General features: G+C 38.0%; 1 protein-coding gene across 15 annotated transcripts in view; it reads left to right on the forward strand.

Annotated features, from left to right (window-relative positions):
* Positions 1-24,259, forward strand: part of LOC143348100 (uncharacterized) — a 76,485-nt gene that overhangs the window by 39,200 nt on the left and 13,026 nt on the right. For 10 of the 15 annotated variants that reach the window (XR_013080714.1, XM_076777949.1, XM_076777945.1 and 7 more), the window contains 3 exons: positions 11,194-11,257; positions 15,965-16,221; positions 23,590-23,653. Coding sequence is in view for 14 of the 15 variants with exons in the window: in XM_076777949.1 (XP_076634064.1) it covers positions 11,194-11,257; positions 15,965-16,221; positions 23,590-23,653 (385 nt within the window). In the remaining variant the exon portion in view is untranslated. Of the gene's footprint in view, positions 1-11,193; positions 11,258-14,667; positions 14,804-14,825; positions 14,924-15,036; positions 15,096-15,338; positions 15,575-15,964; positions 16,222-23,589; positions 23,654-24,259 lie in introns of those variants that run through there. The other 5 variants (XM_076777956.1, XM_076777953.1, XM_076777955.1 and 2 more) reach the window with 5 other exon arrangements.

Raw genomic sequence — 24,259 nt, forward strand, 5'->3', positions numbered from 1 at the left:
TATTAAAATTGTTAAGAATAATCCACGAATTAGTGCTCCGATGTTGACTATTGAAGTCGAAATATATTTAGGAAAATAAGTAAGTGATTCTAATAATTCTAGAGTACTTAGACATAATAAATATCACCAAATATGTATATGTCAATAATAAATAAAGTTTTTATTTATTTTATTTATAATTAACGAATAAAGACACATTAGTGTAATTATATGAAATGGGAAAAATTTTAATGGGAGATTCTAGAGGTCAAAATAAGACGAAAATCAAGAATATCAATTTGTTGATTGAAGCTTCGTTAAAAAGTTATTAAAAAATTAAATTGAAAAGTTTGAAATCATTCTGAAAAAATTATTCTCGGTTGCGGGGGTCAATTACAATCATTTTTGGTCATCAGACATACCCTCGAAATCCTACTCACTTTCGAGAAAAAAATTCGAATAGATACTGAAATTTTTCAACGAAAATAAAAAATTTCAAATCATACTGAAAAAATTATATTTAGTTACAGGGGTGAAGTACAAGCATTTTTGGTGAATAGAGGTACCCTCGAAATCCTACGTACTTTCGAGAAAAAAATTCAGGTAGTTGGACAAATTTTTTGACGAAATTGAAAAGTTTGAAATCATTCTAGAAAAATTATTTTCGGTTGTGGGGGTCAATTGCAATCATTTTTGGTCATTAGACATACCCTCGAAATCCTACTCACATTCAAGAAAAAAATTCGAATAAATACTGAAATTTTTAGGCGAAAATAAAAAATTTCAAATCATACTGAAAAAATTATATTTAGTTACAGGGGTGAAGTACAAGCATTTTTGGTGAATAGACGTACCCTCGAAATCCTATCCACTTTCTAGAAAAAAAATTCAGTACTGGCGTAACTTTAAACGTTAATAAATTTTTAACGAAGCCTCCATCAACAAATTAGTATTCTTGATTTTCATCCTATTTTGGCCTTCAGTACGATTTTGAGTGACACTGTAAATTAGATCATTATAGAGAAAATGGTAAAGTAATTGTAAAATAGTACTGTAGCGAGTTTTTGTCCGCGTTCATGGTCGTCGAGAAGTTAATGAAGTACTTGCCTATAGAACCGATAGTCGTCGGAGTGCTCATCAATTTTGTGCTCGATGGTTCGCGAGGCTAGTCGATAAAAATTGCAGCAGAAATAAAGCTTGGTTAATTAGCGATCCGTTTCCTGTTCGCGGAGGTGAACGGGTCAGCGCGTGCCGAACATTTTCTGCCATACTTGGCCTAGTTTCGCAATATAATCCCCCGGCACTCTCCTCGATGCGCATTTATGCGCTCGGAGTCGCAGGTGCGTTCAGCGGCTAGGATTCACCGAGTGGCGCAGATGTTGCGTTTCAGCCCGGAGCTCTCTATTTATTGTTTATGCAGTAGGATCGTAACATCCATTTATGCAGCTGCCGGTACAGCGAGCACAAATGCACTCGTGGCCGTTTTTATGAAACTCTTAAGCATAATTCGTAGAAATTCATACCGAGTCACGGACCGTCGCGTTAAGTGCCATCGAGTTCGTCGAACTCGTGTTTTTCGTATTGTTGAACGGAGAACGATCTTTGGAAGGCGGCGTGTTTCGAAGGAAACGGGGCATACTTGAAACATCAACTTGCTCAAGGTGAATAAAAGTAAAACAAACAAAACTGCGTGAAACTATCAAGCGACCTAAAGTAGAAACTAATGTTACTTTCTGCAGATAAGATAACGTCGATTGTATAATGAACAGTGTTGGAGGCCAAGGAAGAACACGAGTTGGTGGCGTAGTTCAACGGAACTCAAGAAGGTCCTATTTATCTGTTTGTAGTATCATACTGTTTACAATCTAGGGTACACTGACTTTGCACGGTCTTACTCAGCGATGTGACTCAAGAGGAAAAATAACATGATTCATGCGTGTCATCCGACAACAGAAAAGGAGGATCGTACCTTGTATAGAAGAAGTAAAAGACAGAGGAAGAATGTGTCGGTATATTTTTGCAAACGAAAGAACGTGTTCGTTGAAGCCAGCTCATAGACATTTAAGATCCACGCAAGTCGAAGACAGACAGCAGGTCTAATCGTGAAACCATCAGATTTTTTCTTCCAGAGCAGCAGCATCTGGGTCGACACGAATCTTCACGTTCCTCGTCCCCCGAGATCGATCCAGAACGCAGATCCGCATCTTATTTTACTCGCCATATTGGCATACCCGGCGTATACGTACCAGCCACTGCCACTGAATTCATTATCTTCGCCTCGACGGCATCCCTCGCGCTTTAAAAGAGATATTCAAAGCCGAAGGGGTTCACGCGGGGGATCCTGAAACATTCGTCCTGGATTTTCAACGACGCAAGCCAGTTCTTCTCGGATCCGGTGGAGAATTATTCGAGATACGAAAACGGAAATAGCTTGGATCGCTCGATGGACGAGTTTTATGGATTTAGGACAAGTCTTTAAAACTTGATCGGTCACTGTTGGATTATTAATAAATAATCATTTACAAGACTGAATCTAACAGTGAGGAACACTGTCCATTGTCTGCATACGATGACCGTATTGGCACCATCGGGCCTAGGGGCCCAGGGGCCAGGCAATGGTTTCTTTCTTTCTTTAAGTGGACGCCGGATTTTCCTTTAGAGGATCTAAGCGGATTCGGATCGTGCAACAAAGTTTCATTTTTAGTTACAAAAGAGTATTGCTTTTTCATCCAATTCCAATAGTCACGACTAATTATAAATTCAATTGAAACAAAAATGTGGATACAGAAAAATTTTCTTTATTATAATGGGCGTCTACTGCGTTTTCTACATTTTTGGCATTGTGGCAAACGCTTAGTAGGAAAACGTTCCACGTACAAATACCTTGCTAAGACAACGTTGCATTCGCCAAGACCGTGCATTAAACGTATGTACGTGTGCCGTGTCAGCATTCGTATGAACTGCCATTATCAATACAAATGTAAATTATCGCAGACCCGTATTAACAACTTTCCACGCGTGCTGTTGTCACCGAGGGAACGTACAGAACGGATTTAAACACATTACAAAATAATGTTTACATAGCAGACGGTACGTACATGAGATAAGAAGCGTTACTTGTAAGCAATCGAAGGAAACAGCCGGTAGAGTCATCAGACAAAGACGGCTGTAACACCGATACAAGGTCGCGTCCATGTATGAATTTTTTTTTTTTTTTTTTTTTCTTTCTTATTCTATCGTATCGAACGGCGCTAGAAGATAGACAGTTACGTTTCTAAAAATACGATGTTTTTTAATCGCATCGTTTCGCAACCGACAGCTATTAGTAATTTCCCGCCGGATATTTTCGAACGAATTCTCGAGACGTTGAAGGCACAAATGCGATATGCAAATTTCTATAACGTGTCGTATGTAATTACACACGTACACGGCACAACAGACACACACACACACACACAGAGAAAGCGTGCACGACGGCTATTAATAGACGCTGGTTGCGATTTACTAATTTTACCGCAATGTTACCGAGATTAAATCCGTATCAACGAGCGGCGTTACGTAACGCATTATAAAAGATAAACGAGAAACAAAAAGACCGTGGAGAAGTTACTCCCATTTTTTTTTTCTCTTTTTTTTCTCCTAGTAACGTTAGAGTACATGTAAAGTGGGGGGGTGGCTCACGGGGCGAGATAGAGAGAGAAAAGAGGGTGGCTGATAGGGGAGGGGCGAGTCGACCTGAATTTCAACGCGTGACCCCTAGGCTCGATGACGTCACGGGACTGACTTTCCTCGGCCCTCCTCTCCGTGTCCTGAAGTATTCAGGGCCGCGGAGGAGGGCGGTAAACGAAGTCGCGAGAATCCGAAGAAAGAGAAAATTACGGGAAGGGGTCGGACAAGAAGCGGAGCAAGGTGGACGGAAAGGAAGGTTGCGGCACGAGAGGGGTTGAAAGGGGGCCGAGGCTTTCAAAAGGCTCGCAGCAATTGCGTTAAGCAGCCGTGACTGTCGTGTCAGAGTACCGAAATAGGGTTACCTGCAAACGAGACTGGTGACTCAGAGAAGCGGTCTTAAGGGTGTATGTACCTTTACGTGGTTCACAAAAAATCGTTTCTTTTCTTTTTTATTTGCTTATTACGTACAGTGATTGGCCCTTTAAGAAAGAACGTCGCTTGGATCCTGAAATATCTTAATTTGGTAAATTTGAATATAAAATCGACTGAAATCATGCAAACAACGCGGCTGTATTAAGAATTTTTTATAATATGCAATCCCCTTCTAACAAAAAACAAAAGTTAAATTAATTTCACGGAATAGTTTTTTTTTAATCTTGAAACAGAAGTTGAAGTAAAAGTTGTAACGGGGTGGTTTAACCCTCGGTATAGGTCGTTCGTAGCTTTCGGACGGAATCGTGCGCGTTACTGTGCCTTGGAACACGCCGCAAGGGTTATAATTATAACGTTCAATTGTATCCACTTATAAGTAATTGACATTTATACCAGTGTAGAATGATTTAATCGTCGTTTTATGGTTGCCTCAAATTCTTCGGGCGAGTTTGTTGTAGAGATTACAGTGACGGACAGGATGATACGATGTTTCATACTTTTGTTCAAATCAAAGCTGTGTCGATTTGTCGAAGACGAAAGTCTTTTGTTCTAAAAATTTACGCCAAACGTGTTAAAATGAAACATACTAAAATGATGTGGGAGCAAAATACAACCCCCAGGGGCAAACACGAGTTTGAGATGGTTGTGTATCGTTTGTTCAAATTAAAATTGAGTCTATTTATCAAAGATGAAAGTTTTTTAACGTTCTAAAAACTGACGCCAAACGTGTTAAAATGAAACATACTAAAATGATGTGGGAGCAAAATGCAACCCCCAGGGGCAAACACGAGTTTGAGATGGTTGTGTATCGTTTGTTCAAATCAAAGTTGAGTCGATTTGTCGAAGATGAAACCCTTCAAACGTTCTAAAAATTTACGCTAAACGTGTTAAAATGAAACATACTGAAATGATGTGGGAGCAAAATGCAACCCCCCGTGGCAAACACGAGTTTGAGACGATTGTCTTAACTTTTGTTCAAATCAAAGTTGGGTCTATTTGTCGAAGATGAAAGTCTTTTAAAGTGTTGTGTGCACATTACAACGAAATCATGCTAACAATTTATTTACAGGTAGTCGACATGTTAGCGTGGCTGTTAACAAGTTAAAGTCCCGTTTGTTTCGCGCATCAATTGCATCGCGGGGGTTGAAAACAGTCGCAATATCGTTTTCAATTTTTGGAATATTTTCAATGAACTTTTCTTGAAAATAGTTTTTGATAGTATTAGAGAAAACGTTCTACCATTGTACAAAATCATTTTTGTTCCATTTTCGTACGAAATATTGTCGGTGTGAAAGATGGAATAATGTACGGGAAAATGTATTTCTCTTTTACGTTCAAGGTTAAAGCAACAACCTAACATTTCTCTTCCTTTACTGTTGTTCCTTTATGCACAACAGCAGCTCTCGTGACATTTGCTCCTGTTTTGGACAACTCGTTACTCACCGAGGCAATTGATATTGATTACATGCAATTATTGTTCTTAATTAAAATATGAATATTAATGCTTCACTCGACGTTTGTGTCGTCGTGCATAACGATAAAGCGTCGACGTTGTTCTACCCGCAGTTTGTAACTTCGCTCAGAACATTCCATTGTTTTAATGGTAATTACTGTGAAATGAGAATTGAGTACTGCTGGCCGCAAACGGGTCGATAAAATAATTTTATCGAATAACTCCGATGCTCTGTAAATGTACATTCGTATCAATCCAACGAAAACAATTCGTATCCTACGATTTCGTTTAATCGTTACTCTTTGCGCTGTATATTTTTACTGAAAACTGCTTTTCATTTTTTCATTATTTCCCATTTAATTCTTAACATATCGACTTTTATAGACATTTTAAAAACGATCGTAAAGATGCTTCAATGTTTTCTTGAACACTCACTAATAGTCAGTATGATATTCTGTGGGGAAATATAATAAAAAAAACCATTTTATCGTAAAATTATATATATAGCTATGGGTTAGGTCAGGAATACCAATTTGTTGATTGAGGCTTCGTTAAAAAGTTATTAACATTTAAAGTTCTATTTTGACCGGAAAATTTTTCGGTGAAAAAAAAAAATTTCAAATCGTTCTGGAAAAATTATTTTCAGTTGCGGAGGTCAATTACAATCATTTTTGGTCATTGGACATACCCCCGAAATCCTACCCATTTTTGAGAAAAAAAATTGTGTAAGTGGACAAATTTTTTGATGAAATTAAAAAATTTCACATCATTATAAAAAAATTATTTTTTGCTATAGGGTTAAATTACAATCATTTTTGGTCAATAGACATACCCCCGAAATCCTACCCATTTTCGAGAAAAAAAATTGTGTAAGTGGACAAATTTTTCGACGAAATTAAAAAATTTCAAATCGTTCTAAAAAAATTATTTTCGGTTGCAGGGGTCACTTACAATCATTTTTGGTCATTGGACATACCCCCGAAATCCTACCCATTTTTGAGAAAAAAAATTGTGTAAGTGGACAAATTTTTCGATGAAATTAAAAAATTTCACATCATTATAAAAAAATTATTTTTAGCTATAGAGTTAAATTACAATCATTTTTGGTCAATAGACATACCCCCGAAATCCTACCCATTTTCGAGAAAAAAAATTGTGTAAGTGGACAAATTTTTCGACGAAATTAAAAAATTTCAAATCGTTCTAAAAAAATTATTTTCGGTTGCAGGGGTCACTTACAATCATTTTTGGTCATTGGACATACCCCCGAAATCCTGCGCATTCTCGAGAAAAAAAATTCAGTACGAGCGGAACTTTAAACGTTAATAACTTTTTAACGAAGCCTCAATCAACAAATTGGTATTCTTGATTTTCGTCTTATTTTGGCCTCTAGAATCCCCTATTAAAATTTTTCCCAGTGATGGCCGAACATCGTGTAAATTGTATTCTTTTATCAGCTTCACACCACGCCTATGTCGTTTAATATGTTCAGATTAATTGTTATTTCGAATCTTGTTGCAATTTGAAAGAAAAGAATAAATTGCCTCGACGTCGTCATAATCAAATCGGTCAATCGATGACCCATTGTACTTGGCGAGATAAAGTCCTCGGGTGCGCGTCGGGCTCCCTTATCGAACATTTAAATCTCGATACTGTGTGTCGGGCGGGCAATAAATTGAACCTTTCCTCCGAAGATTTACAACGGAAAAACGAACGATTACAAAACACAGAGGGTCCAGTTTACGTAATTGCATTGGCAAGAGTGCTGTATACATTATCTATTACGTCCTTGGTGGTATCTAGCATCTCTTTTTTGCACGGAACCAACCGCTGTTAATGTCGCATTAAACCTTTATTAAAGTCCTGTACGTTACTTTTGAATAATTTTTTATGCTCCTCGAACGATTAAACTTAATATTATTCATACGGTCTGCAACGTGTCAAGGAATGCCGGCGTCGAACGCGAATCGGTGTTTAGCAATAGCTGGAACGATCCTTCGAAGATTGGCTGCGAACCAAATTTTCATGGACGGTCACGAACAGATATGACCGGTGTCGAATTTATTATTCTATTCGCGACAGGCTTGATATATGGTCCTGCGATCGAATTAAAGCTATGCACAACCGATGTTGCAAGCACAGAGGAAATATTGAAACTACGAATGCTTGACCCCCAATGTAAATACCGAACGAACGTTACGAAAACCGCAGCGGAATTTCAACTACGACATCGCGGTATAGCTGCTGCTCGCGAATCGGGTCAAATTAATATTAAGATGTTCCATAGGTTTAGTTCGATTTATTCATACGGAATCAACCCTTTGATAAAAAAGGGAAACGTAACGAAAAACCAGGGGTTGAATTTCGGAATATCCTTTCTTATTCCTTATATGTATACATCATAAAGGAAACCTCTGTTCAAAACTTCAGCTTTTTATGTCCAAGGGCTTAGCCTGGGCGTTGACGAGTCAGTGAATCAGGCCTTTCATTTATAGATTAGAAACTGTACCTTCACCAAACACTTTCGATAAACTTCTACACGCTTCTGTGGCATTTATTGTTGGAATTCGTACAAAATACAGTGGCGTAAATGAACTTTATCAGGAGTCATGGGTACACGGTCGCGTCTCACTTAATACTAACAGGAATCGTCTTCGTTTTAGTTCATCTGCGACGTCAATGTATATACATTGTAATTTTAACTTTAATATTAACTAAAAGGAAATTTGCGATGCTGGAACAGTGGTATCCCTCGATAATTAATTCGAACGACGAAAGAAATTTTCTTCTAAGCCTGCGATGGCGAACCGAGCGTGTGGAGCCAATCTCTGTCGTTCGGTCACCCTTTTTCGAAAGTGCACGTCAAAGTATTCCGTTCGTAGAAAGTTTTGCAGGGGTTTCGTATATTGCGTACGACGAACGGGACGCGGAACATCGCGGAAAGAAAAGGCCGAGTAAACGAATCGCGCGATGGAAGGTCACCATTTGTCAGGGGACCGCGGCAGAGAAGTCGAAAAACCGATGATGAATTTTCCAGTTTCGTGTTCCCTGCTCGCATTCCCCCGAGTGCTGGCTCGGATCCGTGGAAAAGAAAGTTTTGCCGCCGCCGTCGAGGCCAAAATGGCGCCTGGAACCGCGACACGAGGAGATCCGGACCCGTTGATCTCCAGGAAACATTAATAATCAAATCGTTCGTAATCAATGATTTTGCAAATAACAGGGAACGGTTGCTCGTCCTGAGCTACGTTTACCAACTGGACTTAATATTTTCAAGTAAACACCGATAAATAACAGTTTAATGCTAGAACTACCAAAGCAGTCAAAATGATCCGTTCGTAATTTGTAACAAAACTTTCTTTCTGCTATTTCGTTTATAACAGGAAACAAAGTTAAATGAACCATTGAAGTAAATCTCGAATTTAGGAAATCCAAGATATATTGTTTGGTAACCTACGTCCTGCAATAAGAAGTCCCCTTAAGCAAATCTTGAATTTGAGTAATCCAAAAGATATAGATTGGTAAATTACATCCTCTAATAAGCAGTTATCATAAGTAAGTCTTGAATTTATAAGTAATCCAAGAGAATCCCCTTGACACTAGAACTACCAAAGCAGTTAAAATGACCGGTTCCTAATTTCTAATAAAGCTTCTAAAAAATTTATTCGATTGAATTTTTGAAAGCCGTAATTTTCTACAAGAGAATCAATAAACACTTATTCCCATTGCACTACACATTTCTTCCCGTATCTATCGTTTTAATTTCTTTGGTAAAAATAAGTACACTATTATCGTCGGTAGTTCTGGTGTTATTCCCGAGATCTTTCAATCCCTGGTTAACCCAGAGATTCGTCGGAATCTGTGGTAGCTAGTCTGTCGAAACGTGTTCGGGAATGTTTCGTCAAGGTCCACGTATTTCTGCCAACGTTTCTTCCCATCGTCTAACGATGCACGTTTCCCGGTCGTTCCTTGGAAGAATCCATGGACATTTCGTAGGCGTATCACGAAGCTGGCGATCGCGGTTGCGTCGCCCCGGTACCTGAGGACCTCGGGGCGAATCCGAATCCAGGTCGGCCCGTTTTGTAATTGGCAATCGGCCTGATCCGCCAGTGAAAAGTCTGCCAGCTAGTTTCAGTCGTCGAACACTGCCAGGTCGAACCAATCGTTCGTTAGGTCGCGTTTGCCTAGACTTTGCACTATTCTCTGCTCCCTCTCGAGCCCTTTTTGTTTCCCCCCCTCTATGCTCGGATCCTTCTCGCTCATTTCGCGTTTACACACACACACACACACACACACGTTTCACGTCCGCGTTTCTGAATGGTCGGGGACAATTTGCTCGACGTCTGCGTTTCATCAAACGTCTATTCGAACGAATTCCCGATAAATTCACGACATTTATTCGCGCGGCGGATGTCGCTCGAGGCATTTGTCCTCGAGAACGAAGATACAAGCGTCGTGGAGTCAATCTACGGTACGCGAAGAAATGGTAAAATCGTTTGCATTATTGATCGTAATCAAGGCTGGGATGAAAGGGGCCCGCGATAATGCCAACAGGGAACCATCGAAACATTGGCGTCGCATAATGGACCGGGAAACCCAAAAAACGGGCCCAAAATTAGTTATACTAAAACTTTTTTTTTTTGTTAATTTTTACCGTTATCAAGGAATGTGTTTAAATCATTAGGAACGTACGCGATTATGTTCCTCTGGCATTATATTAAAATCTCATAGTTCTTGAGTAAATAATATACTAATAATAAAAATAGTATCACTTATAGAATATCGAGTTTCAGTATTACAATATTGTAGTGCGAACATTCCGTTTGTATGTATAACGTATACTGTATGGTATAATATTTAAATATAATATAAATCGAAATAATATAAAACAAATGAAAATCTCGCTACGTGGGCAAATTTTTCGACGAAATTAAAAAATTTCTAATCGTTCTAGAAAAATTATTCTCAGTTGCGGGGGTCAATTACAATCAGATTTGGTGGACAGACATACCCCCGAAATCCTGTCCATTTTCGAGAAAAAAATTCGTATGGGAGGCAAATTTTCACGATGAAATTAAAAAATTTCAAATCATTCTTAAAAAATTATTTTTAGTTCCATGGGTCAATTACGATCATTTTTAGCGAGCACGCGTACCCTCGAAATCCTACGCGCTTTCGAGAAAAAAATTCTTTACCAAAAATATAATATGTTTCTGTAATTTCATTTTTTGTCTTACTTTCACTAGTGTTCGTTTCTGTAACCTGTTGGTAATATCGAGAGTGACACGAAAATGGTAAATGGGTTCTAAAAAAATTGGGGAAAAATGGGAGCTTCAGAAAAATGGGCCCAAAGAATATATTGGATTTAATGTTTACTCGTATACCTCGTTTGTGATTATATTCCTCGTTTTTATCACTTCATATGTATGTAGGTATAGTCCAATTATCCGTCATTGCCCCAGTCTCGAATTGGAATTTTACTGTATAAGAATTAATACGCGAGAAACGAACGATTACACGTATTTTCAAGATGGCGTATCCCAGAATAACTCGGTTGATTTCTAATGAATATAGCGATTGTGTTATATCTTGTCGTGCTGTCAAAAGTGAAAAGTTACACAATAATAAAGTTTAATCAACGGTACTCTCCCTTATCATTGCAGAGGAGGACTACAGAGATAACAGTGGACAGTGGGGAACAGAGCGCTGTGTTCGTCCGTATTTCCGGTAAGTGAAACCACGTCCTATATTTAATCGAGTTGAATTTCTTTTAATCCTTTCTGTCGTATTTCTTTCTTTCATATTTTTAAACCAAGATTCGATCGTTCAAGCATCACTTTTCCTTTTACAATTTACATATCTGTTTGTTTAAATTACGAACAGTATAACTGCATGTCAAAACAGTTATCAGACGTTGTATTTATAGATATATTTATAAGAAAACAGTACAACAATTGCACATCAGCAAAGCGTTACATTTTCGTATTAAATATTGAAAATTTAAAGTCGTATAATACGGTTTTCGAGTTGAAAGAAATCAATATTCTTGTTAACTTGCTTTTGTGTGAGGCTAATCCGCCATTTCAGGCCCATATAATTAGCGTTCCATTTCCTCGTGAAACTCGTTCTGCTGGATCAGTTGCAGTCTGCGAGCTGTACGAGCTTCTTTTGTTCTACTCGAAATACGGGGCTCCCTTGTCCGTTCAATCGCTCAACTTTTATCTCCGATGTGTTCATTATTTTCAAGACTGCATAATAATCTTCGTTAACGATCCATTTTAGACAAGTCTCCATAAATTAACAGAAAATTCTTTTGCAAATCTGTCCAAAGAGAAAGAGTGGTGATGTTCCTTTTTTCCCCCTACGGCGTTAATAACACGCCACTTGCCCCAACTATTAGCTCCTGCTGGACAGTTCTCATGCATAGATTTTCCATTAGTAGAACACATATGAGCCGGTTATTACGAAACTGGCGGAGTCACTAAACCAACAAAATTCAGATTTTCATTTAAGATTACCTCTCATCGACTATATTTCGTTATTATGAAAGAATTTTATATTGGATTCGCTAATATCCTCTGAGCTTCCCATGCTCGCCACCAGAGGGGTCGCGCTCTCACAAGCGCTCGATCAACCTCACAGGTTGCTATATTGTACACATTCCTCGAATGAAACGCGCCCCCTCCTTTCCTTTTCTGTCCTCCTACGAATCCAGTACGTTCTTATTCAAACTAATGAATCCATAAATGAAAACAGACATACCGTAAATCGCTATATTTCTCAAATTAAAGATATCGAATAGTAACAAGTAAGAAGGAAAACTCAATATCATTGATAAATAAATAAAAGAAATAATTAAATATTATCAGAGTTGGTCGCCCAGGCGACGGTAATCGGATCTTTTACGTCAGATCGCGGAAACAAGAACGTATCGAAGGTGTTAATTTATGGTTTGTTCCACACCGTGCCGACTGACTTAATGGACATTAATATAAATTCGTACCTCTATAAAACCGTTTCGTATAAAGCTTTTTATTGACGCGTTCTATTTATTACGGTCGATCGCGCGCAAAAAAAAAAAAAAAAAAAAAAAACGTGAAACGAGTAAGTAAATACTTTTGCCGGCCAGTGGATGCGGTTGAAAAACAAACGAGGCGGAAAGGGAAACGAAGCGATAACCTCGATGAAATTTACGCGTCATAAAGTCTGCCGTTTTCTTTGACCGATAACACTCGCGGCTGCAATTAGGTTAATTAGACAGCGACAGTGCGTAAACTCGTCACGACAGCCCGCTGTTCGCTCGCTCGTGTTCTATTTCCAATCGCGAGGCTCGGGCTTTGTTTCTTGTTGTTTGGCTACCGGTGCCCAAAACTTTCCGATAACGATACTGCAATCCGACTCGAACATGCAAATGTCGTCCAGGCGGTTTCATTCGCACCGTTGTTATCACGAATATTCCGATCAAACGTAAATATTTGAAGTCAAGGTCATCCGAAAGTCATGGTATACCAGATCGTTGAATTCGTTTCGCGTTATTCGCACCTTTGTTATTACGAATATTCTGATTAAACTCAAATGTCTGTAGTCAAGGTCATCCGAAGACCACGATACGCTCCAGACAAAAAGATAGTGACCTTGATTTTTTATCGTAAACAAGTCCCCCCCGCCAAAGGGAACGAATAAGGTAACGTGCAGTCTATCAATCAGAAATCAGACGGGTTTTATTAGTCTGGATAGTACCCCTCCGCCACCATAATTTAATATCGCTAGTGCTAGTCTAACAAGTAAGTAAGATATAATAACGACGAGTAGGATGCAGAGATTATTGAGATGAGTCGTAACACGAGAGTTGTGACAAGCTTAATGCGTTTACACAAGAAGGTTGAGGCGTTCGTGGCCGTTGCCATGCTTAATTCTCGCAGGACTGGCAAGCTGCTTTTGACTAACTATAAGTGTCACTTCCACGCCATGTGTATCGAAAACGGTACACCCTATACATGTTCCCAGTTTGCTCGATACTTAAAAGAAATAATTTTCACGATACAGCAAACAAATAAATTCATTCATAAATACGAGAATAATAATAAAAGAAATAGTAAAACAAATACAAGAGTCTGTATACAAGAAAGTATAAAGTAAATAATATTTTCTATTTGTAATTTCATGTAACGTGTATTTTCTTGAAGCGAGGGAGACCATAACAAAATTTTGCCACCATTTTTTCTATTTCTTAATTGAATGGACTAATAACTGTGATTGCCGTCATTAGCACACGGCTTAACAATGTTCGAAAAATTATTATTATTTGCTTCTTTATTTTTTTTTTTTTTTTTTTTTTTTTTAATTGAGAAAAATTATCATTTGGCATTGAAATGAGTTGCAGCGTATACCAAAAATTGTGCACGTGGCAGGGAACGTGTTAATTAACTGCATGACGCGTATGGGGTACAACTATTTTCAGCGGTACAACTGTTTTCAGCAGCGTCGATTACGATCGTCTATAAACAACAACGGTAATAATAACGGATCGGCCCCGTTGGCAGCGAGTTAGAACATCGGGATTAGAGGCTCCGTAGTTTAAAACACGTGATGGTAGTTGCTTGTGCAACGATCGCGTCTAATTGCGGTCGATTTTAAGGTTGGCCACTTTTAAACGATCCATGATAAATAATAAACACGGTAAATCGTAAGTCGAACCGCGTACGCTGACAATGATTAACGCGCAGATACACGCATATGTAGGTTCCTGTTGCCCAGCCGTAATTAAGTACAAACAAAAACGGCCGGGATATGCACGAACATAATAAATTATTGCAACTCGTAAATCTGTCGTCGGAAATTAATGCAGTATAGCGGGAAACGATGCTCTTTAAGTAAAAATATCTCGTAAACGAAGGCTCATTGCGAAGAAACCTATCTAGGGTTTTTTGGTACTAGGTAGTTTCCAGGACTGTCCCCATACAAGGGTTCGTTCAAGTGCTAGCGTAATTTTTTGTTTCGTGACGAAGATACTTGTCTAAGACGACATTTTACCCTGTTTGGCACGCAATTACCTCACTTTGTGTAGCCTGGTCGTTTATTCGAAAAAACATCGACGACACTGAGCCGTGGAAGTAACGCACAAACGTTTGGGTCGGCTACGAAACCGTCAAGAAACGCATACTTATCGTACGAAGAGAAAAAAAGAGTTTTCCCTGGCAGTTACGCGTTTGCGTAATGATGGCTCAGTTAGAAAGCATTGTCAGACAGTATCGTTGCGACATGGCACTGAATGTACGCCACTTGATACGTGCATCTTGTCTCGTTAATAATTTCTGTTGCGCAATTCGTGGGGTATTTGGTTGCGACATCGTATTATTCGGCGTTATGGCGTGTACGACGATGCGTGATTATGTGATTACAGTTTTTTTTCTTTTCTTTTGCATGCAAATGCGCGCACGTGACATAAATGCCTATGACACACTTGAATAGCATTTCGTTTCTATTAATGGTGAATTAAGTGGGAGAAGTAGCTCGTTGTTAAGTTCCTTATTAAGATCGTTGTTACGCTGTTCGTGACTGTTTGGTTAGAAATGATTTTTACTTGGCTTGCAGGCGCAAAACTCGCGACAGAGAGATAAACTTTGTCATTTTTGTATATTCGGTGCACCAAGTAATTAAATTTAATGGTGTCGTAGGCTTTCGCGATATCTAAACAGACAACGGTTCGATTTAGGTTATGTGTGTCTAGTAATATAAATCGATGATTATTCAGAAACGAATATCTGGTGATTTTATTGTTTCTGAAATAAAATCGAAAATCGAAATTGTGTCGTAGACTTTCGCGATATCTAAGCAGACAACGGTTCGATTTAGGTTATGTGTGTCTAGTAATATAAATCGATGATTATTCAGAAACGAATCTGGTGATTTCTATTATTTCTGAAATAAAATCGAAAATCGAAATTGTGTCGTAGACTTTCGCGATATCTAAGCAGACAACGGTTCGATTTAGGTTATGTGTGTCTAGTAATATAAATCGATGATTATTCAGGAACGAATCTGGTGATTTCTATTATTTCTGAAATAAAATTGAAAGTCGAAATCATGTCGTAGACTACACGATATCTAAGCAGACAACAGTTCGATTTAGGTTATATGTATCTAGTAATTTAATTCGATGATTATTCAGGAACGAATCTGGTGATTTTATTACTTCCGAAATAAAATTGAAAATCGAAATCGTGTCGTAGGCTTTCGCGATATCTAAGCAGGCAACAGTTGTGTGTCTAGTAATTTAATTCGATGATTATTCAGGAACGAATCTGGTGATTTTTATTACTTCCGAAATAAAATTGAAAGTCGAAATCATGTCATAGACTACACGATATCTAAGCAGACAACAGTTTGATTTAGATTATTAAGAAAATAATATTGTTTTAAATCTGGTTGCAGAAAGCGCAGCGTTACCGACATCAGGAGTACCAGCGACTTTGACGGAAGTTCACGATGAGCCGCCAACGGAAACTGCGTTCAGACGTTTATCGGAGGCGGATCGAATCCTCCTGGAGAGTTTGGACATCGGTCGTTCAAGACCCAGGCCCACCGGTCGTTTCCTGACGATGCACAAGAGACGCCGTAAGAGGATTACTACGAAATCCTTAACTCAGGAGCCGGGTCTCCTAGATGATATTTTCCATGGTGTGGTTCAGGTAAGCTTTTGATCGTCGTCTATAAATTGTATGCCTCATCACGGGAAAACCATTTCCCAATATGTACTAGGGATGGCGTGAACTGATACTTTTGAATCACTCGTGATACGATCACGTTCATTCCCAATCATGGTGATTTTTCACAGTGATTCGTGATTCGTGATCGAACATCACTAATATGTACTCGCATCGCGGCGTAAAATCCATAAAAGCGTGCAAATTATTAGATTCGCCGCAATGTTTTCACATTTCTCTGGAAAAATCGCGTTGGTAGTTCTATGAATAAAATTTGGAAAGATTTTTTTATCCTAACTTCCGTCGTAAAGTTAAATTTTTAAACAGAATTGTTGTCAGTCATTTTAAGATGAAGTATATAAAAAAATTTGATCTAGAGAAAACGGATTTTGATTCGTTCGAGTATCGATAATCCAGTAAATAACATTATTTATCGCCGTAAATGGCATAAATTACCATCGATTGCCGCTTAATTATAATGTGTGCAAATATTAACCAAATTGACTGTTTTGCGTTCGCTGCCGAATAAAATAAATAAATAATGACGGAAGTTACATACTCTGTAAACAGTGTTCCGGCAACATCAGGCATACTTATCAGTTCCTGGAATTCCAAGATGCGCAAGGTCGCAATAGTTTGATATTGCATCATGCACGACTTCATTCTGTCGTTCTTTTCGATATTTGTTTCAAAACAGGAAGTCGAACACCATCAACGTGCAGAGTGGATGATGATCGTAAATCATAAAGAAACATCGAACTGATAGGAAACGCGTCTCGATTCGCGATTTATCGACTTTATAATCGGAACCCAGATATCGATTATCGTTACACTCTCATTTATTTAGTCGTTAAAATGTTGAGTTACGATGAAACTTTTCTATTAATTTGATGGTCAATTTATTGTTTACCAAAATTCAGCGGTATTTCTTTCCATCCGTTTACGCAACCCCTCTAGATTTGAGTAAAAATCGGTTAATTAACATCGGTAGCTGATCGGATGGATAAAATTCGAGCTGGTTAAGGGACTTAAACTGTTAGGTAATCAAAGCGGAAAACCGATGATAGTGGTCGAACGGTCAGTACCTTTGAGCGATTTACTCGGTTAAATGCTAATACGACATTATGGGTCAGAAATGATCGTGACCGTGTATGAAAGTCACTGATTTTGTTTAGAAATAAATTTATACGCTGGTGGGTCCACGTGTTCGCATAACAAAGCAAACATATTTATATAATGGGCATATATACGCGGCATATTATACGTACACTCCGGGACAAAAATATAGCACACTTCCAAAGTATTATAATTTAATTATAATATTATAATTAATTTAATTAAATATTATAATTTAATTATAAAGTATTATAATTACAAATTCAACTTTTCGTATGCATATATTTCAGACTGCCCTTGCTGATATATATGAATAAAATGAAACGAACCCTCCTCAATCTATCTATTTTTATTTAAAGAAATACAATTATTGATAAAATATAGAGGGACAAAATGATAGCACACTTGACGAAAAACTTTAAGCATAAAACAATTAATGAATATAAATGAATGCTTAATATTTCGTAGAACCCCCTTTACACCTGATAATTTCAATCAATCTGTTTGATAAAGATTTATACGATTGTTTAATAGTTTTTTGGTTAATATTCTCCCAATCATCCAAATATTAGCAAATATATGAAGCAAAATGAATACAGGGTGTTCGGCCAACCATGGGGAAAATTTTAATGGGAGATTCTGGAGGCCAAAATAAGACGAAAATCAAGAATACTAATTTGTTGATGGAGGCTTCGTTAAAAAGTTATTAACAATTGAATTCAAAAATTTCAAATCGTTCTGGAAAAATTATTTTCGGTTGCGGGGGTCAATTACAATCATTTTTGGTCATTAGACATACCCTCGAAATCCTATTCACTTTCGAGAAAAAAATTCGAATAGGTACTGAAATTTTTCTTTAATTTTTTCTTTTTTTTTTTCTTTCTATTTTTGTCCTGGAGTGTATCTTTTTGTTGATTTCATACTAAGTTCATTGCCATAACAAGCATATATTTGATGTGCTTTCACTGCAAAAAAATATATGTACACGCTTGATCGTTAATTGAAATGAATTTTTATAGGAACATTGAACGAGACAAATTTATTTTTCGGTGTTTCAATCTGTGTTCTTGAATTTCATTAAAACCTTTTTTTTCTTTTTAACAAAATTTATTGAATATTTATATCTACATTTTTTACAAGGAATACTCAGTGATATATTACAATTCAGAAATAAATACACCATTATGATTTAAAGTGCAGATTCAATTTCGGCTATGTTCGAGAATTTGAAGCGATCGATTAAAATCTAATAGACTAGAGAAGAACCTACATCTCTTTTAAAAACGTCCTAATTCTCTTTTCAGAGAAACGTTGTTCTACGGAAAATTTACAATTATAATATAATTTCACATTCTATTCGTTTATGAAATTATTTGTTAAAAAAAAAGAAAAGTGTACGACGTAACACGGTATAAATTTAATAAATATTATATAGTTAGCGTTACATGTATATTCGAGGGATCAATATTTCATTTTGTGCTTAATGGAAGAAGGGTACATTTAGGAGCAGACCCATCGAAGCTTCAATCTGTTCATGCTTCTAAAGTTAAAGAAGATGGAAGCTTAATAATATTACACGGTCCATTTGAAGTTTCTATCTAGACTTTCTTCGTGGAGTTCCATTTTTCGTAAATGATTATAGACGTGCAGATCGCGAACATTTTATTATTAGTTTTTGCCTGAGAAACGTCCTCGTCCAGTGAAAATTGCAAGCTGTACTCTCCTCTGCATTATTTCGGAATTTTTTTCCCTTAAAATTAAAAATGCGTACAAATAAATGTTTCGCCGTTAAAAAAATTTGTACAATTCGGTAAGAGTGTTTTACGGTCGAAGAAATAAAAATATTGAGTCGATAGTAGAAGAAAAAAAACATTACAATCCGAATTATGAATAGAAGCATATGTCGATAACTATGTATCGTAAACGTCGAAGATAAATGGTTGCACGGTGCTTTCGTTCGTCCTCTGTTATTCGAATGAAATATTCCTCGTCTTCGCTGAACAGCAGGGGGTCCGATTTACAATCCGTTAGCGAGAGGATACTTCTCTCTGTATAAAGACATCATTGAGAATTTGCAAATGAAGCACGTGTCATTGGAAGCGGAGGTCTTCCGTTTGAGACAAAAGCAGATCATTGATAAAAGACCAACGTTTACGTAAGAGGTCAAGCGTGGGCTATGCAGCGAGGACGTAATACCACAGACGAGGTATATGAGTAGACCTTTCACCTTATGGACTTTCGTGGCCCAATCTGACTGCCATACCGACCTGAAAATTCAGAGGTGATTTTAGCGTCCTCTTCTCATGGATGGCGGTCAGTCGAGAGTCTATTCACTGAATTAGTATTGATGGGCAGACAGCTGTAGTGTGTACGTAAATACATGTGAGTTGATTATAGAAGGGATTAAAATTCATTTCTGAATCTGTTGGTAATGTTGCGAGTGACACGAAAATGGTAATGGGGTTTCGAGACCCCATGAAAATGGGTCGAAAAAATACATTGGGTGAAAGATCCACTCGTATACCTCGTCTGACAATACTCTAGAATCTTTGATGAATCAATGAGAATCAAAACTAACCTAGCGAAGAAGCTCTATATTCATGATGACCTATGCAAAGCGGATCGCAGCCAATTTGCTAATATTATTTAGTTTTTAATTAATAATTGTATTACCCAGCTAAGAGTGATACGATTATTAATTAAACGCTAAATAATATTACCCAGGTCTCACCACGAGGAGGTTGCTGCGAATGGAGACCCGAAGGGAGATAGATGGAATCCAAGTTCCATCGATCTCCCTTTTACATCCTTAGAAACTAGATTAGTCATGCCAAGTAATTATTTTGTTTAAAAAGGGATGAAGCTAAATTGTTGGAGACGCGACGCGACGCGATGCTGAACCGTGCAGCAGATCTTCGGATCGAATCAACACTACCCTTGGTAGATTGATTTCTATTTCTAGAAATCGATCTATCATTGGCAGGCGACTAGATCTTTCGGACAAACTGGACGGCCGATCACATGTTTCGCTTAACGAAACAGTGGTGACCGAAGCAAGAAACGAGAGAACGAGTCGAGAGAAGCTACTTGTTAAATAATTACTTGGCAATATTAGGAGACGCATACAATAGGGACTTAAAATTAACGTCGAAGCTCAAGTCTAGTCAAGTTGAAGCTAAAATTCGGACGATAGAAGGAAACAAAGTTCCTTGGATGTTAGTTCTACCAAGCAATTATGTGATTAAAAAGAGGGATGAAGCTAAATCGTGGGATACGCGACGCGACGCGACGCGATGCTGAACCGTGCAGCGGATTCGAGGATCGAACCTACTGCCCTTGCTAACTCGATCTCAACAAGAAAACAGAGAACTGCAACCCCGAATCGAGGTCTCCATTTCTCCAACGCAACCCGCCGGGAGCCCGAAGGACCCGACTTAGGCTGTCTGACAAAGAGAGAGTACCTGAGACAGAGTCGACTTCCGCTGGAAGGTATGCGTTTCCGCAGAATACGGAAACTCCACACCTTCCAGCGAAGTGCCGTTTTCCCTCAATCAAGCTTACCAAGGGAAGGCGATTAGATCTTTCGGACCAGATACACGGCCGATCACATGTTTCAATCAATGAAACAGCGGTGACCGAAGCTAGGAACGAGAGAACGAGAGAACGAGAAGCTACTTATTGAATAATTGCTTGGTAGGACGCGAAAATATGTACAATAAAGAAATCTTCGACGTTAATTTTAAGATTCGCGACGAAGCTTAAATCTAATCGACTTAGAATTAAATGTCCCTCGGCGGTTGTGGCGTACTCCCTCGATGTCCTTGCTATTAATCTAAATTTAAACTGAAATCAAAACTAATATTTATATTAGTGCGATATAGAAGGAAATTTAGCAAAATATTACAAGAATTTAAGCTGAAATATAAAAATAAAAATCTTATATTAATCAGTGTCATCGAAACAAATATGGTATATGCATCGACACAATGTTGTACATATCAAAACGAACATTCGATACCCTAACCCTAACCCTAACCCTAACCCTAACCGATTCCCAACCACCCTCCATTAATAAAAATCTTATATTAATCAACGTCGTCGAAACAAATATGATATATGCATCGACACAATGTTGTACATATCAAAACGAACATTCGATACCCTAACCCTAACCCTAACCCTAACCGATTCCCAACCACCCTCCATTAATAAAGATCTTCTGTGATCAACGAGCGTTGGTCGAAGAAGAAACAAACAAAAGTGCAACCAATGAAAGATGCACAATCAACGAAGAGAGTTGAAAGAATTTTCAAAAGAAACTTGGATCGAGACACCAAACAATCAAACGAAATGAAAGAATCAAAGTACCTCCGCAGAATATTACGAGAATTCGTAAATTCACAAAAATCTTATTCTAACCAGTATAATAAAAATTCATGAAATTGTATAGAAACAAATATAGTATATGATTGAACATACATTATTATATCCTGCAATATTATACATATCGAAGCAATAACATAAATTCGACAAACAATGTGAAAGTAGAAACAGAGGAAAGGAACATTCATAATAACCAAATAAAATCAGATAGATAAATAAAATTGAATTCATATCAAACAAACAAATAAAAATAATAAAATACAAATAAGTGGAGTGGACTTACTACTTGTGGTCAGTACATAGGATAGTTACCAAATAGGATGGTTACCACTGGGCCAGCTGTAAAGTAAGAAAATATTCATATTATAATAACATCAGTTAGGCAAGCATGGCAAAATCAGGTCATTGTAACGAAATTGGTATCAAACGACAAAATAGAAGTGGGGAGAGCAATTTTAAATAGTTCTTACCAGTGGTCATCACGGTCCGGCACTGGTCAGTAGTGGTCAGTAGTGGTCAGTAGTGGTCAGTAGTGGTCAGTAGTCGGATCTGCACTGGTCAGCACTGGTCAGTAGTGGTCAGTTCTGGTCAGTTCTGGTCAGTCCTGGTCAGTCCTGGTCAGTCCTGGTCCCCCCAGTGGTCACCGCTCCACGAATGGCCTGACTTAGGCCCGCGAGACCCGGTTCCCCTGGATGCTCCAGGGGTACTGAAGAATTTGTCCAGCGGTAGTCTTCGAGTGGGGAAGTCGAAGAGTGGGGAGACAATGTCAACGTGAAGAGTTAAGAACCGCATGGTCTAGAGAACACTATTTCGATTTGTCCCACCTCTTGACCATTTCTGGATCTCCACTGGACCGCTGACCTTGATGTCAACCTCACTGTTGACCACTAGTGACCATAAGCTAGTCATTGTTGATCATTGACCCATTAAAACTATTACGGAGATTAAAGCCTTCTTACGAGGATCCCCTGACAATTTGATGTATGGTCTTTTTAACATTTTGTTCCACTTTGGAAGAGAGTATCTTATGTTATAAGACACTCGTCGTACAGCGATAGCGTTCATCCCACTAACGATAGGTCTATTCTTTACCTCAGATTTCAGCTGTTTCGAAAGCAAGAAAGAAAGACTCACATTCGCCTTCTTTCTTGAATTCTCGAAGCTGTCCATGCGTAAATACATGTGAGTTGCGGTACACGTATCATTGAGATACATCCTTAGCTATTTTAATAATCTTGAAATTTTTAAATAATCTTAATCGATTGATTGACGGGCGAAACTTTAAACGTTAATAACTTTTTAACGAAGCTTCCATCAACAAATTGGTATTCTTGATTTTCGTCTTATTTTGGCCTCTAGAATCTCCCATTAAAATTGTTCCCAGGGTTGGCCGAACACCCTGTATAATAAATCGTATTTTATTTTAGGTATTTCTTATATTTTTGCACATTAAATGCATTCTATAGTTTTTTGAGAATTAAAATTTCACATAAATGCATAAACATCCACAGTTCAATAATTATACAATAATTTGATATCCGTATTTGAAACAAACAACTAATCGTAGATATTCGTTCAGTATTATTAGCTCGAACAGTAGCAATTTTACAGTCCTCTAACGTGTTAATTAACGAGAGCATAATATCGTCGATAATCGTTTAAATTGTAACTAAAGACTTTGATTAGCAAGACCGTGTCACGGAGTCTGAATGATTTATCGTACACCCCGAGAAATGGATGTGCTCGTTCTATTACAATACCATTGTGCTCGGTAACACGTTTCGACCCTTTCTACCCAGCGAAACTGTCCATTTCGCTGTCGCTGATCTATTGTGCCTTGATGATTTGTTGCAGTGCGTGCTACAAAAGGCCGGAAACTGGCAGTTTAATGCGTTTACGCTAGAAACAGTGACAGGAGGTAAGTAACTATGAAAAATTATATTAACATTTTACTACACCGGGTTGTTCAGTCGCGATCTATTATATTCTCTGTTACATTATATTGTAACAGAGACAACGCAGTCGCGTTCGATACACGTTATCCAAGATGTCCCATAAATGTCCTACCTATCTTAACAAATTAAAACAAATTGCAAACTTCTTAACACGAAGTTTGTATTCAATAAGTATAAGATTTACTTGCTTTTCGATACAATTTCTTGCTACATTCACACATTTGTCTCATCGATGTACTAATTTCTTTCTTTTTTTTTTTAATCAACAGTAAATAATCTCTTGTCTCGAAGTTTGATCTAATTTTGGGCATTTCTCTTCGTTGCTGTGAAACTCGACTTCGCGCGATGGCCGCTCGAAGGGACCAAATGAAAAGAAATCCGATGGGGCAAGATTTGAAATCCGTCGTCTCGCAATAGTCTCGCGTTACCATTATACTTCGTTCGCGAGTTCCAATTTCGCGACACGCTAGCTTAGTTTACACTTCGTGTTCGCCTCTGTCGCGATTATGGAACATGCAAAACGCAAGGAATGCATACAAAGTGTCCCGTGGCTGTCGACAAAACCTAAA

The sequence above is a fragment of the Colletes latitarsis genome, chromosome 11, assembly GCF_051014445.1.
Source record: "Colletes latitarsis isolate SP2378_abdomen chromosome 11, iyColLati1, whole genome shotgun sequence".
In the NCBI taxonomy this organism is placed as follows: Eukaryota; Metazoa; Arthropoda; class Insecta; order Hymenoptera; family Colletidae; genus Colletes; species Colletes latitarsis.